This window comes from Palaemon carinicauda, chromosome 2 (genome assembly GCF_036898095.1).
Source record: "Palaemon carinicauda isolate YSFRI2023 chromosome 2, ASM3689809v2, whole genome shotgun sequence".
Classification (NCBI taxonomy): domain Eukaryota; kingdom Metazoa; phylum Arthropoda; class Malacostraca; order Decapoda; family Palaemonidae; genus Palaemon; species Palaemon carinicauda.
The window spans coordinates 31,928,364-31,945,593 of record NC_090726.1 but is presented as its reverse complement, the minus strand read 5'-3'; the positions used below and the strand labels follow the sequence as shown (position 1 = coordinate 31,945,593).

At 42.6% G+C, this 17,230-nt stretch overlaps 1 protein-coding gene across 1 annotated transcript in view; it reads left to right on the top strand.

Annotated features, from left to right (window-relative positions):
* Window positions 1-16,880, top strand: part of LOC137615869 (ionotropic receptor 21a-like) — a 59,119-nt gene extending 42,239 nt beyond the window's left edge. The window contains exons 9-11 of the mRNA XM_068345560.1: window positions 515-619; window positions 16,431-16,507; window positions 16,631-16,880. Coding sequence (XP_068201661.1) covers window positions 515-619; window positions 16,431-16,507; window positions 16,631-16,682 — 234 coding nt within the window. The 3' untranslated portion in view covers window positions 16,683-16,880. The remainder of the gene's footprint in view (window positions 1-514; window positions 620-16,430; window positions 16,508-16,630) is intronic.
* Window positions 16,881-17,230: the final 350 nt, after the last annotated feature.

Here is a 17,230-nt window from a genome sequence, read left to right as displayed (position 1 = left end):
TTTAGGTCATGATTAAAACAATGCCAATCATGTTCCATAAGACAGTGGCTCCCACTTAAGGAGTGATTCTTCTTTATAAATCACAGAAGTTTGTACAGTGTTTTCAGGAACAAATAATTTTGCAAAGCAAATTTTATTTTAGTAATCCTGTATTCTTTTAATCATAATCCTACTTCTGATCACCTACTTATTTTTTGATTTCGCTGAATGAAAAAGTGAAGGTCTTGAGACAGGTTAGTTGATAGGTATACTACCCTGCCTTTCATTCACCTGCCTTAACTTAAAACTACCTTGTTAACAAGCTTCAATTGGCAATCAACTATTGCCGGATGTACTCCTTGTATAAAATATTTCAATTTTTAATATCTGAGTAAATGCTGTTAACTTTAAAACACTGCTAGATCTAATACAGCCTCTTTCTATATTTGTTTTAAATACTGCTACATCTAATAGTTTCTTTCTATTTATTATGTTTCATTAGTTTCACACTCATACCTTTGTATATTACCTGCAGGCTGAGAGGAAGCAGCGTGACAAAGCAAGAAAAAAACAGAATTTCAATGAACAACTAGATCCTACATCATCTGCTGGGAAACACTTGAGTTTGTACCATGTCCAGGTAGCGTTACTAATTACCTTTAGTTCACCCGAGCCGAAAGCAGGTACAGTACAGTAATTCATTTTGATCAAAGTAGTTTTCATTATCTATCTGGTTGTCTGTAATAATTGTGTTTGTATAGCTTGAACTTTTGAATTTCCTCCCTCATAACTTTGTTATTGATTTCAAGTAAAGTGCATTGGGTAAAGGTATTAAGGTGTATCAAACCCCATCTGAGAGGTAATTAAGAGATCATAAAAGTAGTGTACGCTTTGCTTATAAAGTGAATCTAGTGTCATCTCACTCCTTGTACTTCCCTGGTTAAGTCACATTGTGAGTGTCCCCTAACTCACCATGGTTGCGCAGTCTGTCAACCCTTTGACATTGACAAGCCAAAGTTCATGAGGTATCAGGATACTCTTCCCTCACTCTACCAAGCTTGGATTTGTATCCCAGGGCAAAATTTCCAGCCAGTTACAGTTGGACTTCCACCCACCTTGAGGTGAGTCCAGTATGTAAAGAATGAATGTTTTTTTATTCGTGAAGGAACAACTGACAAATTTAGAAGTAATTTGTTTTTTCTTAACTATACAAACCTGCAGTTCTGTACACATACTTATCCCCCCCCCCCCAGAAGTCTTGCCTGTAATAAAAAGTGAGGGTAGTCAGTGGATGAGTGTGGGAGTGGGGTGGTTGGCATAATCCCCACTACCCTTGCTAATTAGGGGAGTGTCATTGATACCTTGTATGAGAGTTTTTATGGTCAAACCATCTTATTGGTTAATCACTCTCCTTTGTAAAGAATTCAGGTTTGTATAGTTAGCAAAAATATAAATTACTTCCAAATTTGTCATTTTGTATGCATTTATGATGTTAGGGGTTATAGATTGTTCAATAATTTCCATTACTAACCTTTAAAAATAAGTGAACTGTACATGGACGTATGGAATGCATCAATTGAATTTCCTTTATTTCTTATGGTAAAAATTGTTTTAGCTTGTCATCTCGTTCCTAGTATGAATGAAGGAGTTTTGACAAAGGAAAAACTTATTATTGAGGGATTGCTGTGTGGTCTCTAAGGACTTTCCTGTTTAAGGCTAGAACAGGGAATATTGGATTCCTTGTTAAAGTCTTAAACAGAAAAGTCCTTGAAGACCACAAAATAATTTACCCTCCCACCAAAAATCTTTTAAACCAAGGTGCTACTGAATAAAAAAAATTACCTCCTTTATGAAGCAAAATCTATTAATGTTGGAAGTGCATATAAATCATATGTGGAAAGTTAGTTCGTACCTATTTACACCAACCCCCAAGCTATTTTTTCCTTATTCCTTTGTTTCTTGTAACCGAACAACTCTTAAAGTAATTTCTTTTTTCCTATTTATTAATGACAAATGCACTCAGGCTTAATGAGAATTTTAAATCTTAGACATGGATGGCTGATCAAGGTGAGATTCAAGAAGTTGTAAGACCTCCAAAAGGTATCATTGTGAGCATTGTCCATAGTATAGAACCTGCTTTGACAATTGTAATTCATTATTAAATATTCCTTATATCAGTGCTCCTCATTCATTTTTGGTAGTAGGTGGGGCAAGGCACCAGCCACCTGTTGGGATACTATTGCTATAGTTATTTGGTCCTTTGACTGGCCAGATAGTACTACAGTGGATCCCTCTCTCTGGTCACGGCTCAATTTTCCTTGGCCCACACATACACCGAATAGTCTGGTCTATTCTTTCCACTTTCTCCTCTGTTGTCATACGCATGACAACATTGAGATTACCAAACAATTTTTCAGTCAAAGGGTTAATTACTGCATTGTAATTGTTTATTCAGTGGCTACCTTCCTCTTGGTAAGGGTAAAATGGACTCTAGCTATGATAAACACCTATTCAGGAAGAAGGACACTCCAAAATCAAACCATTGTTCTCTAGTCTTGGGTAGTGCCTTAGCCTATGTACCATAATCTTCCACTGTCTTGGAGTTGAGGGTACATTTGGGCACACTTTTCTATCTTATTTCTCACCCTCTTGTTTTTTAACCCTTTTACCCCCAAAGGACGTACTGGTACGTTTCACAAAAGCCATCCCATTACCCCCATGGACGTACCGGTACGTCCTTGCAAAAAAATGCTATAAAATGATATTTTAATTATAAAATAAATTTTTGAATATACTTACCCGGTGAATATATAATAGCTGCAACTCTGCGGCTCGACAGAAAACACACTCAAAAAACTCGCGAGCGATCGCTATGAAGGTTGCGGGTGTGCCCACCAGCGCCAACTGTCGGCCAGATACCACTCTTGCATGTAAACAAAACCTTCAATTCTTCTCGTCCCGCTGTGTCTCTATTGGGGAGGAAGGGAGAGTCATTTAATTTATATTTTTCAATATTAATCTTACCCGATAATCATGTAGCTGTCAACTCCGTTGCCTGACAGAATTCTATGGAAGGGATACGCCAGCGATCGCTATACAAGAGGGGGGTGTACTCACAAGCGCCACCTGTGGCCAGGTACTGCAGTACTTCTTGTTGACACCACTTCAATTTTTCCTCTGTCGTGCCTCCGGCTAGACCTACATGGATACGCTGTTGATTCTGGAGTTATTGCTCACGATTTGGTGATGTATTTGCTCTAGAGTTTAGCTTTCGCTATTCAGGAAGTTTTATCATTAGCTTAACTAGCTTTTGGAATTAATTTGATTAATTATGGTGACGAAGAGAGTATGAACTCTCTTTCACTTTTAAATGGCCGACCCTTCCCTTAGACGGAAGTGTTGATGTCTAAGAGAGTATAGACTCTCTTTCTTAATTTTGCTTAACAAAAGTTATAGATTTTTTTTTTATATCTCTCCGCCTTTTATAGGCATCTTCGATTAACTTCCTTTTATTATAAACTTATTAAAATTAATTTTTATATTTGTTTATATTCGACCTTTCCTAATAGTAGGCGGTCTTTTCTTGGTACCGAAGTTAATTAACATTGAGCCCGTCATTTCGATTTTACCTGTTAACATATTATGCTATTTTAATGTTTTTGAAAGAATTTCTTTGATAGTCTCGTACTGTTTTCAAAGTTGAACTAACGTTTTGTTTTGTCTCTGCAGTTGTTGACGTTCAGAACGTTCAACTTGCGCTCTATTGTTACGATAGAGAGAGAATTTTCACGGTGTCACGTTGCAGTAAGAGTAACCGTTTCTAGCGTTTTGTTCATTCTTTCTTTGCTTAATGGTTTTAATTCTAATAAAGGAACTTTTTATTTGGGAAATATTTCACCTTTTTTCCTTTAACAATAATATGTTTTTACGATATATATGATTGGGCTCTTCTCTCAGGTTCTAAGTCAAGAGAGAGAGATAGAGACGGAGGGAGAGAGAGCTGGATAAACGTTTCGTTCAAGCGAGTAACGTTGTTATCGTTTTTGCTCTTCTCCCTAGTCTCTTTAGGGGAAGAAGGTAAACGTTTCTAGAGTTTTATTCTTGTTCTCAAGCTTTATGAGGTGAGAGATTTTAAACGTAGTTTATTTGATCTAGTGTTTAGTCTCTTTCCAGCCACTGAATTATTTATCTTTCATTAGATTTTTCTGTTACATTGTAATTCTGTTTTCGCAATTACTAACTTTTAAGGAAGGATAGAATTGCGTGTTTCAGGTACAAACCACTTAAAGTTTCGAGTTCAGTGAAATAAGTGCAAACAGAAAATCAAAAGTGATAAGTGATTAGCGCAAAGTGTGTCAGTGTTGTGCGTGAGGGTACTTCTGTGCGTGCCAGTCGTCCTCCCAGTCCGGGACCTCTTGCAAGCTCCCAAGCCCAGGGGAGAAGCAATGTCGAAGGGCAAAAGGGTTCGGCAGGCCTTGATCGGCGCACAGAAGTATCCTCGGTGGTTGCGGGCGTGTCTTACAGAGACCGTCACTCCCACCCGCAGACGATTGAGCCCTTATTTTGCTCGTCTGCAGAAGAAATTTCGGGGAGAAAACACTGGACTCAGGTCTCAAGACCTCTTAAACGTAAAGTCCAGACCTCTAGAGTTCTACAACCCGGATGCAGTCATTGGGTTAGCTCTGATTCTCCGCAGTCATCAGGTGACTGCACACCTCCTAAGACAGGTAAGGCGATGCCACAACAGACCTCATCTTCTGTTAAGGCTTTGCCTCAACAGACCTTATCGTCTGTTGATCCCAAGATGACTTTGCTGCAGTCCATGCAGTCGCAGCTTGCGGTCTTTATGCGTGAGTTTCAGGCTGAGAAGGTTACACCTCCTCCTGTGAGCGCTCCGCCTCACCGCAGTCCAGTCTGCCAGGCGTACGAAGTTGAGGTTCCTCAAGCTACCCTACCGCGTTCGGAGTTGCCAGTTACCAGCGTTGTGCAGCAACCTCAACCTTCCTTAAGGCAACCTCAACAATGGGAGCAGGAGTCTTATGCCTTGAGGCAAGATTTTCTTGCAGTTAGACCATCTTCGAGGCAACACCTTTTGAGGTAAGACAACCTCTACCATCCTTGAGGCAGCCACCTCAACTCTCGCAGCTGCTACCTCAACTTTCCTCAAGGCGAGAGCCTCAACTCTTGAGGCTAACTCCTCAGGAACCTCAACTCGTGAGACAGGAACTGCGTTCTGCGCAGCCGCTACCTCAACTCTCGCAGCTCACACCTCAAGAACCTCAACTCGTGAGTCAAGAGCCTCTCTCTGCGCAGCCACCTCAACCCTTGAGGCAAGCGCAACTCTTGAGGCAGGAACCTCATGCTATGAGTCAGCCACCTCAACGCATGCATCTGCCACTTTCTCCTCAACTTGAGCCTCTTCCCATTCAACTTTGAAATAACAAATGACAATAATAACACCTCATTACTTTCATAACTTGCATTTGTAATCATATACATGTATGCCTACACAAACATTATGATAATGGAGGTTATTCGTATTACTTAAATAAAAAATATATATGTATTCCTTGCAATATATTTTTAACAAAATCGCAAAATATGGCAAAAATATCTTCAAAACAAAATGAATCATGAGTTATGAATGTAATGTAAATATTATGTTGATATTAAAACCCCTTGCAAGCATGCATGAAGTATGCAGTGTTGCCAACAGGGCGAGTTTCCCTTTCCTGAGGTGAAGTAGATTTTAGTACGTGTATTTAGTGCAGCTTAATTCTACGATTATCATGCCGGCTTTCAAATTCATCAACAAAACAGTCTAAATCAATTCCCTCGACACGTGCTCTTTCAATGGACAGTAATGCGATATTACTCAATCTAGCACTGGTCATGGAATTTCTGAGAAATGTTACACGCCATGCAACATGCTCTGCTTACCTTACAGCATGCTCTACATACAGCATGCTCTGCATTCAGCATGCTCTGCATACAGCATGCTCTGCATACAGCATGCTCTGCATACCTTACCGCATGCTTCTCAGTCACACATCTTTGGTTGTTGCCAACTCACTAGACTGTCAAGCAGTTTCATAACATTGCCTTCTAGTCTGCTGCTTTTGCACCAGTGAAACCCTCACTGAGAGAACTTAGCCTTTCTCGGATATGGTCCCTGTAGATGGGAAAGTGATTTTCTCCCTCCTTCTGATATTCCCTTGAGGACTCTGTCATTTGGAGAGGAGCCTTTAGCTGCGTAGCCTCCTATGGACTTTTATTTAAGCATAACATGCTTCCAGGGAAGGTAATGGTTCCACTTTCAGACGCTAACCCCGTCTGTTACCACACCTGCTCCCTTAGACCTTGAGCTGTGTTGCAAGACATGCAGTCCAAGCTTAGTCCTTGTTAGAGGATTTTTTGTTTACGGAGTCAGTGTGTCACTGGGAAGACGTTCAACAACCAGCAGAAGTGACTTGTTGTGACGCAGTGCGGCAACCTCAGCAACCCGATAAGGAGTTGTCTGTACGACCCAGACAGTCTAGACAGCTTCGGGTTGTCACTGTACTTCCTCGCTTCCCCATGGTTGACAGTTCACAGACTGTGCAGCAGTACCATGATCTTGTGTCCGGCTCCGTCAGACGACTGGCTTTTAAGAGCTCCCACAAGTCGTCGCTGTCTGGAGCTTCTCAGATGGACTATGGATCTGACCAAGGAACTGGGCCTCCTGGTCAATTTTGAGGAGTCTCAGCTCGTCCCATCCCAGACCATTGTCTACCTGGGTATGGATCTTCAGAGTCGAGCTTTTCGGGCTTTTCCGTCGGCCCCAAGGATCTTCCAAGCCCTAGAATGCATCCAGAGCATGCTGAGAAGGAACCGATGCTCAGTCAGGTAGTGGATGAGTCTAACAGGGACACTTTCATCGCTGGCCCTGTTCATCGTGTTAGGGAGACTCCACCTCCCCCCCTTCAGTATCATCTAACTGCTCACTGGATAAAGGACATGACGCTAGAGACGGTCTCAGTTCCTGTTTCCGAAGAGAGGAGGTCTTCTCTCGCGTGGTGTAAGAACAGCTTTCTTCTCAAGGAAGTCTACCTTTGGCTGTTCAGAAACCCGACCGCCGTCTCCTCTCGGACGCATCAGACACGGGCTGGGGTGCGACTTTGGACGGACAGGAATGCTCGGGAACATGGAATCAGGAGCAAAGGACACTTCACATCAATTGCAAGGAGTTGTTGGCGGTTCTTCTGGCCTTGATAAACTTCAAGTCCCTCCAGCTTAACAAGGTGGTGGAGGTGGACTTTGACAACACCACAGCCCTGGCTTACATCTTCAAGCAGGGAGGGACTCTTTCGTGGAAGTTGTTCTAGATCGCAAGGGACCTCCTCATCTGGTCAAAAGATCGAAAGCTCACGCTGGTAACGAGGTTCATTCAGGGCGGTATGAATGTCATGGTAGATCGCCTCAGCCGGAAGGGTCAGGTCATCCCCACAGAATGGACCCTTCACAAGAATGTTTGCAGCAGACTTTGGGCCCTGTGGGGTCAGCCAACCATAGATCTGTTCGCTACCTTGATAACCTAGAGACTCCTGTTGTATTGTTCTCCGATTCCAGACCCAGCAGCAGTTCACGTGGATGCTTTTCTGCTGGATTGGTCCCATCTCAACCTGTATGCATTCCCGCCATTCAAGATTGTCAACAGGGTACTTCAGAAGTTCTCCTCTCGCAAAGGGACACGGCTGACGTTGGTTGGCTCCGCTCTGGCCCGCGAGAGAATGGTTCATAGAGGTACTGCAATGGCTGGTCGACATTCCCAGGACTCTTCCTCTAGGAGTGAACCTTCTACGTCAACCTCACGTAAAGAAGGTACACCCAAACCTCCACGCTCTTCGTCTGACTGCCTTCAGACTTTCGAAAGACTCTCAAGAGCTAGGGGCTTTTCGAAGGAGGCAGCCAGAGCGATTGCCAGAGCAAGGAGAACATCCATGGGCTCTCGTGGCATAGTTGGTTTCGACCTGGCCTTTCATTAGAAGGGGCTAGCGTTCGATCCCAAGTATGAGGTAGATATTTATCTCTCAGAATCTATCAGTCTCAAGGGGAAGTCTTCCGTAGCTGGTACAAGACCAATGCAGTTTTCCTCAACCAGTACCACTGTAACCCAGATTGCTGACTTCCTGTTACATCTAAGGAAAGTAAGATCCCTTTCAGCTCCTACGATCAAGGGTTACAGAAGTATGTTGGCAGCGGTTTTCCGCCACAGAGGCTTGGATCTTTCCACCAACAAAGATCTACAGGACCTCCCTAGGTCTTTTGAGACCTCAAAGGAACGTCGGTTGTCCACTCCAGGCTGGAATCTAGACGTGGTCCTAAGGTTCCTTATGTCATCAAGATTTGAACCTCTCCAATCAGCCTCTTTTTAGGACCTCACATTAAAAACTCTTTTCCTCGTGTGCTTGACAACAGCTAAAAGAGTAAGTGAGATCCACGCCTTCAGCAGGATCATTGTTTTCACATCTGAAACGGCTACATGTTCCTTGCAGCTCGGTTTTTGCTAAACGAGCTTCCTTCACGTCCTTGGCCTAAGTCGTTCGAGATCCCAAGCCTGTCCAACTTGGTGGGGAATGAACTGGAGAGAGTACTTTGCCCAGTTAGAGCTCTTAGGTACTATCTAAAAAGGTCTTAACCTTTACGAGGACAATCAGAAGCCTTATGGTGTGCTATCAAGAAACCTTCTTTTCCAAGGTCTAAGAACTCAGTTTCTTACTATTCAGGCTTCTGATTAGGGAAGCACATTCTCATCTGAAGGAAGAAGACCTTGCTTTGCTGAAGGTAAGGACACATGAAGTGGGAGCTGTGGCTACTTCAGTGGCCTTCAAACAGAACCGTTCTCTGCAGAGTGTTATGGATGCAACCTATTGGAGAAGCAAGTCAGTGTTCGCATCATTCTATCTCAAAGATGTCCAGTCTCTTTACGAGTACTGCTACACCCTGGGACCATTCGTAGCAACGAATGCAGTAGTAGGCGAGGGCTCAGCCACTACATTCCCATAATCCCATAACCTTTTATCCTTTCTCTTGAATACTTTTTAGGGGTTGTATGGTCGGCTAAGAAGCCTTCCACATCCTTGTTGATTTGGCGGGTGGTCAATTCTTTCTTGAGAAGCGCCGAGGTTAAAGGTTGTGATGAGGTCCTTTAGTATGGGTTGTTCAGCCTCCTAAGAGGAACGCTGCACTCAGTAAGGAAGACGAACTTATTTAAGGCAGAGTAATGGCTCAAGTCGACTTCCTTACCAGGTACTTATAATTTCATTGTTATTTTGAATAACTGATAATATGAAATACGGGATACTTAGCTTCTTGATATACATGTACACTGGTTTTCACCCACCTCCCTGGGTGTGAATCAACTACATGATTATCGGGTAAGATTAATATTGAAAAATGTTATTTTCATTAGTAAAATAAATTTTTGAATATACTTACCCGATAATCATGATTTAATTGACCCACCCTTCCTCCCCATAGAACCAGTGGACCGAGGAAAAATTGAAGTGGTGTCAACAAGAAGTACTGCAGTACCTGGCCACAGGTGGCGCTTGTGAGTACACCCCCCTCTTGTATAGCGATCGCTGGCGTATCCCTTCCATAGAATTCTGTCGGGCAACGGAGTTGACAGCTACATGATTATCGGGTAAGTATATTCAAAAATTTATTTTACTAATGAAAATAACATATTCACCGGGTAAGTATATTCAAAAATTTATTTTATAATTAAAATATCATTTTTAAATATTTAACTTAGCCGGTGAATATATAATAGCTGATTCACACCCAAGGCGGTGGGTAGAGACCAGAGTTAATTAAGTTTACAGCGTATAAGCTAAGAGTTTTTTCATTTTGACAGTTATCAATATAACAAAACCAAAATATATAGGTACCTGGTAAGGAAGTTGACTTAGACGATTACTCTGCCTTGTAAGTCTGTCTTCCTCACGGAGCCCAGCGATCCTCTTAGGATGCTGAAAGACTCCCAGGAGCTGAAGTATCAAGGGTTGCAACCCATACAACAGGACCTCATCAAACCCCTAATCTGGGCGCTCTCAAGAAATGACTTTGACCACCCGCCAAATCAACCAGGATGCGAAAGGCTTCTTAGCCTTCCGAACAACCCATAAAACAATATTAAAAACATTTCAAGAGACAGATTAAAAGGATATTGGAATTAGGGAAGTGTAGTGGTAGAACCCTCACCCACTACTGCACTCGCTGCAACGAATGGACCCAGTGTGTAGCAGTCCTCGTAAAGAGTCTGGACATCTTTTAAGTAAAATGACGCGAACACTGACTTGCTTCTCCAAAAAGTCGCATCCATAATACTTTGCAGAGATTTAATTTGCTTGAAGGCCACGGAGGTTGCTATATCTCTAACTTCGTGCGTCTTAACCTTAAGCAAACATCGGTCTTTCTCATTCAAGTGAGAATGAGCTTCTCGTATTAAAAAAATCTGATAAAATATGACAAAGCATTCTTTGACTTAAGCAAGGAAGGTTTCTTAACTGAGCACCATAATGCCTCAGATTTCCCTCGTAATGACTTAGTACGAGCTAAATCGAACTTAAGAGCTCTAACAGGACATAATACTCTTTCCAGTTCGTTGCCTACGATCTCTGATAAGCAAGGAATATCAAAAGATTTAGGCCAAGGACGAGAAGGCAGTTCATTTTTTGGCCAGGAAACCAAGTTGAAGTGAACAAGTGGCTTTTTTCTGTAGAAAAGCCGATGTTCTTACTGAAGGCATGAAGTTCACTGACCCTTTTAGCCGAAGCCAAGCACACTAGGAAAAGTGTCTTGAGGGTGAGATCCTTCAGGGAGGCTGAATGTAATGGCTCAAACCTGTCTGACATGAGGAACCTTAGGACCACGTCTAAGTTCCATCCAGGAGTTGCCAAACGACGTTCCTTAGAGGTCTCGAAAGACTTAAGGAGATCTTGGAGATCTTTATTGTTGGAAAGATCTAAGCCTCTATGTCGAAAGACCGAAGCCAACATGCTCCTGTAGCCCTTAATCGTGGGAGCTGAAAGGGAGTGAACCTTTCTCAGATGTAAAAGAAAATCTGCGATTTGGGCTACAGAGGTACTGGACGAGGACACAGATGCTGACTTGCACCAGTCTCGAAAGACTTCCCACTTCGACTGGTATACTCTAATGGTAGAAGCTCTCCTAGCTCTTGCAATCGCACTGGCTGCCTCCTTCGAAAAGCCTCTAGCTCTTGAGAGTCTTTCGATAGTCTGAAGGAAGTCGGACGAAGAAAGGGGAGGCTTTGATGGACATTCTTTACGTGGGGCTGACGTAACAGATCTACCGTTAGAGGAAGACTTCTTGGAAAGTCTACCAGCCATTGAAGTACCTCGGTGCACCACTCTCTCGCGGGCCAGAGGGTAGCAACCAACGTCAACCTTGTCCCTTCGTGAGAGGCGAACTTCTGCAGTACCTTGTTGACTATCTTGAATGGTGGGAATGCATATAAGTCCAGAAAAGACCAATCCAGTAGAAACGCGTCTATGTAGATTGCTTCTGTATCTAGGACTGGAGAGCAATAGATTGGTAACCTTTTGGTCAACGAGGAGGCAAAGAAGTCTATGGTGGGTTGACCCCAAGTAGCCCAAAGACTCTTGCCCACGTCCTTGTGGAGGGTCCATTCCGTGGGTATCACCTGACCCCTCCGACTGAGACAGTCTGCCAAGACGTTCAAGTCCCCCTAGACGAATCTCGTCAACAGGGAGATGCCTCGAATTCTTGACCATAAGAGAAGGTCCCTTGCGATCTCGAGCAGCGTGAAGGAGTGTGTGCCTCCTTGCTTGGAGATGTACGCCAAAGTTGTGGTGTTGTCTGAGTTGCCTCTACCACTAAGTTTTGAAGAAGCTTTCTAATATCATCAAGGCCAAGAGGACTGCTAATAGCTCCTTGCCGTTGATGTGCAAGCTCTTCTGACTTGAGGTCCACAGACCCGAGCATTCCCGACCGTCCAGGGTCGCCCCCCAACCCAAATCCGACGCGTCTGAGGACAACACGTGGTTTGGGTTCTTGACTGCTAGGGATAGTCCCTCTCTCAGACTGATATTGCTGTCCCATCATTTCAGGCATGCCTTTACTGGTTCGGAGACTGGGAATGATACCGTCTTTAATGTCTTGTCCTAGTTCCAGTGAGAGGCTAGATGGAACCGGAGAGGCAGAAGGGGTAGTCTCCCTAGTGAGACAAACTGCTCCAGGGATGAGAGAGTCCCTACGAGACTGTTCCAACTCCTGACTGAATAAATGTTTTCTTTTCAGCATTAGTTGGACTTCGAGCAGGGCTTGACTGCGAATCTCCATCCCCAAATATAGAATAATCTGGGATGGGATCAGTTGGGACTTTTAGGTTGACCAAAAGTCCCAACTCCCTGGCCAGACTCAGCGTCCAATGTAGATCCTGCAGACAGCGAAGACTGGACGATGCTCTGAAAAGCCAGTCGTCCAAGTACAGGGAGGCTCGGATCCCCGATAGATGGAGGGATTTTGCCACATTCCTCATGAGCCTCGTAAACACGAGAGGCGCAGGACTAAGGCCAAAGCACAGGGCTCGAAACTGGTACCCCACATTCCTGTAAACAAACCTCAGAAACGGTTGGGAATCCAGGTGTATAGGAATGTGGAAGTATGCCTCCTGAAGGTCGAGAGAGACCATCCAGTCGCCTTCCATAAATGCTGTCAAGACAGCCTGTTAGACTTTATCGTGAAGTTTGTCTTGACAATGAACACATTGAGCGCTGGGGAGAGCCTATGAGGTTTGAGAAGTCTATCTGGGCAGAGGCAGGAACTCCCAAGCCGAGAACTTCTCTCGTGTCATATCAGACTCTCGCTCTATAAGCCAGCTCAAAAGTAGGGAAAGCAAAGGCTGTCTCCCCCAAACTCCTCCTGGTGATAAACCAGTCGCCTAGCAAACGTAAAGCTCTCTTAGAAGAGCGAGAGAGCACTAGCTTTTAAAACAACGGCTTTGAAGTAGCTAGGCCTAGTGTAAGCTCTGACGTTTAGGCGAACGAGGAGCAGCAGTTACAAAAAGATCCGGACAAAGATCCTTAAAAATCAGCATGATTTATTTAAAGTCCATAGGGGGCTAAGCAGCTTTAGGCTCCTCTCCGTCTGACAGAGTCCTCAAGGGAATAACAGTAGGAGGGGGAACAGCAACTTCCTCATCTGAAGGAACCTTGTCCGACAATAGCTGAGTCTCAAGCAAGGGAGAGACCTACCGTGGTGGCAATGCTTAACAAGCAGAGTCCACACACACTGGTGCATTAGTAGCGGACCAGGACGCAACGTCATGTAACTGCTTGACAGTCTGTGAACTGTCAACAACAACAGGTGCGTGAGGACGCACAGCGTCCACTCGAGATTGCTTTGACCGCTTAGTCTGAGCACACACACTGGTGCATTAGTAGCGGACCAGGACGCAACGTCATGTAACTGCTTGACAGTCTGTGAACTGTCAACAACAACAGGTGCGTGAGGACGCACAGCGTCCACTCGAGACTGCTTTGACCGCCTAGTCTGAGCAGTCAAAACAACTCTAGAATGCGGAGGTTGACGCTCAGCGTCAAAACAAGTCAACTCCGATTGTTGGCGAATGTCCTGAACGTCAACAGGAGCATCAGCAAGTGGCCTAACGTCCAAATGTGGCTGAAAATCCACACGAGACCGCATCGAGTGTGGTTCTAAACAACCTGACTGACGTGACTTGGATACGCCAACGTCAACAGGACGCACAAAGGAACGTTAGGGTGGCTGAAGGCCAGGATCTCGATGAGATAAACGGCTAGGCTCAATGGACTTATCGGCAGAATAGTCTTCCATAAGGGAGGCAAGCTTATTCTGCATGTCTTGCCGTACAACCCATTCAGGATCAACGGGAATGGTTGCGGTAAGAGACGAGGGTAACGTCTGTGACTGCAAAACCTTGCCTACAAAAAGACTCTCGGAGTCTGTGCTACGCTTTTGTTTAGGCGGCGAGCAGTCTTCCGATGACTGCATAGGGTCAGAGCTATCCTAATGATTAAAACCAGGACGCTGGACCTGTCCTGAAAGGACTGACTTTCGCTTAAAGGGCCTCGAAACCTTGTTCCACGGTTTCTATGGCGAAAATCCTTCGGATGACGAGGAGAAAATCGTCTCTCTCGCCTTATGGTAGGGGTGATCTTGGTAAGATACACCTGATACCATAGAGGGAACGTCTGTTCGCTGATCAAGGCCTCTCGAACCCATAAGTCGTACGACATTACTTCTCCCCTGGGCTTGGGAGCTTGCAAGAGGTCCCGGACTAGGCGAACGACAGGCACGAACAGACGAACCCTCGGTCGCAACACTGATAACACTTTGCGCAATATCACTTTATCACTACGATTTTCTGTTTTGCACTTAATTCACTGAAATCGAATTTTTTAACAATTCACATTAGGTATGAATAAAACTGATTTCTACGTGAAGCACGCAATTCTACCCTCTATCAAAAGGTTATAATTGCGAAATCAGTCGTATAATGTAAGAACATTAATACCAGCAAAAAACAGTAAACATAATTTAAGATAAAAAAAAAAAAATCAGTGGCTGGGGAAGAGACTAAACACTAGTTCATTCAAAACTACGTTTTCAATCTCTCACCGTAAGTGCCTTGGGACGAGAATAAAAAATAAAAACGTTTTATCCTTTCTCCCCGTACAGAGAATAGGGACGAGAGTAACTCGAGAACAACGTTACTCGCTTGGGACGAGATAAAGATCGGAACGTTCTCTCTCCTCTCTCTCTCTCCGTCTCTATCTCTCTCTCTCTCTCTCTCTTGATTTTGCACCGAAGAGAAGAGCCCACTTACCTTTCCTCAATAAACAGGTTATTTGACCAAAGGAAAAAACTGAAAGGTTTTTCAATTAAAAGTTCCTTTAAAATAGTCTTTAAAACATTTAAGCTTTGAAAGAAAAAAAGAACAAAACGTCAGAATCGATTTACTCTTTCTGCAAAGTGAAACCGTGATACTCTCTCTCTCTATCGTAACGATAGAGCGCAAACTGCGTAGTATAAATAAACTAAACGTTAGTTCATCTTTGAAACAGTACGAAGACTATTCAAAGAAAAAACTATCATAAAATATTCACTAAAAATATTTCATTTAATAAGTTTTAAATCATTAGCTCTGTAAAAATTATTTACGATTGCAAGGGGCTCAACGTTGTTTAACTTCGGTTTCCAAGTTAGGACCGCCTACTCTCAGGAAAGGTTGCATATAAACAAATCATTAAAATTTATTTTGATGTTTATTATAAATGGAAAGCTAATCGAAGAGGCCTAATAAAGGCGGTTGAGATATAAAATATATAGAGGAAAATCTATAATTAATTTATAACATGATAAGATAATTGCTAAAAGCCTAAAACACACTTCCGTCTAAGGGAAGGGTCGGCCATTTAAAAGTCAAAGAAAGTCCATACTCTCTTTGTCATCAAAAATTAAATCTATCCAAAAACGAGTTCAAGATTTAAGATGAAGATAAAACACCTGCACTGCGAAAGCTCAAACCAAAATGAAGTACTTCACCAAATATGTTGAGAAAACTCCAGGTTCTACAGCGAGTATTGATACGTCTTGTCGTCAACGTCGACAGAGAAGAATTGAAGGTTTTGTTTACATGCAAGAGTGGTATCTGGCCGACAGTTGGCGCTGGTGGGCACACCCGCAACCTTCATAGCGATCGCTCGCGAGTTTTTTTAGTGTGTTTTCAGTCGAGCCGCAGAGTTGCAGCTATTATATATTCACCGGCTAAGTTAAATATTTAAAAAATTAGTTTTTCATATTTTTTGATAATTTTTTGAGAAAATTCAGGCATTTTCCAAGAGAATGAGACCAACCTGACCTCTCTATGACAAAAATTAAGGTTGTTAGAGCAATTTAAATAAAATATACTGTACTGCAAAATGTGCTTGGAAAAAAATAACCCCCCTGGGGGTTAAGGGTGGGAAATTTCCAAATACCCCGGGGGTAAAAGGGTTAAGTGTTTATATTTTATATATGAAAGATCTATTTTAATGTTGTTACTGTTCTTAAAATATTTTATATTGTTCATTACTTCTCTTTTAGTTTATTTCCTTGTTTCCTTTCCTCACTGGGCTACTTTTCCCTGTTGGAGCCCTTGGGCTTATAGTATCCTGCTTTTCCAACTGGGGTCATAGCTTAGCTAGTAATAATAACAATAATAATAATAATAATGATAATAATATGTACATTATATTAAGCTACAAATTGTATCAAGTTTCTCTAAAACATAATTCAGGGAAGATATTGGCTCTTTTCCAGTGTTATGAATATGTTATTTATTTATGAGTTGTCATACAATTTAGCTGTGTTAGTTTCTGACTTATTACTTCTCTTTTCTTTAGGGTCCTTTCATAATCTTGTTGGCTGGCTTGGTACTTGCACTTCTGGCATTCACCTGTGAGGTTTTGTTCTGTGCTAGGTAAGCGTTGAAGTATGAATGTTGCCTTATAGTATGAATCATATTTAGAATTGAAATTTAAAAAAAAAAAAAAAAAAATATTTTTTCCAAATTTTAGTTATGATAATTTTGTCTTTTTTGCAGAAGTGATCACAAATTAGATGGTACAGACATGAAGCGTAAGGCAGATGAATGAAATTCTTTCAGTGGTATTCAAGGTAAACAAAAATTAACTTTCTTCCATTGTTATTCCATTTTCGTCAAGTATCATTTCAGATCCTAAAAATGTCCTGGATATTTTCCATATGCTAGTTATAATGCTCCTAAAAAGAGTGAAAACTGAACTATGTAATCTCAGGAGCAATAGAAATGCAATCAAAAGTATTTAAAATCATTCAGAATGTCTGCATCTCATTTAAAATTCCTCAACATTCCTCCTTTCAACTCTTAGCTCTTAAATTTGACACTTGTTCCAGCTCTATTTACAAAGCTTTTCACCCTTTACAGTGGAGATATATTTCAGCGACAGCTAAAACTGGCCAAAAGAATTTTTAACGAGTTATAACCACCCATCACTAATTAGTGGGGTGGAGATAGCGGGAGTAGACTAGCCTCCCCGCTCACACACCCACTGATGAAAAGCCGTCACTTTTTATTTTGGGTCTGGAGTGAACCCGTTAACCCTTAATAGATTGGCTATTAACTTCAACTTTTATAGGGAGTGGTCATCCTCCCAGTGGGAGT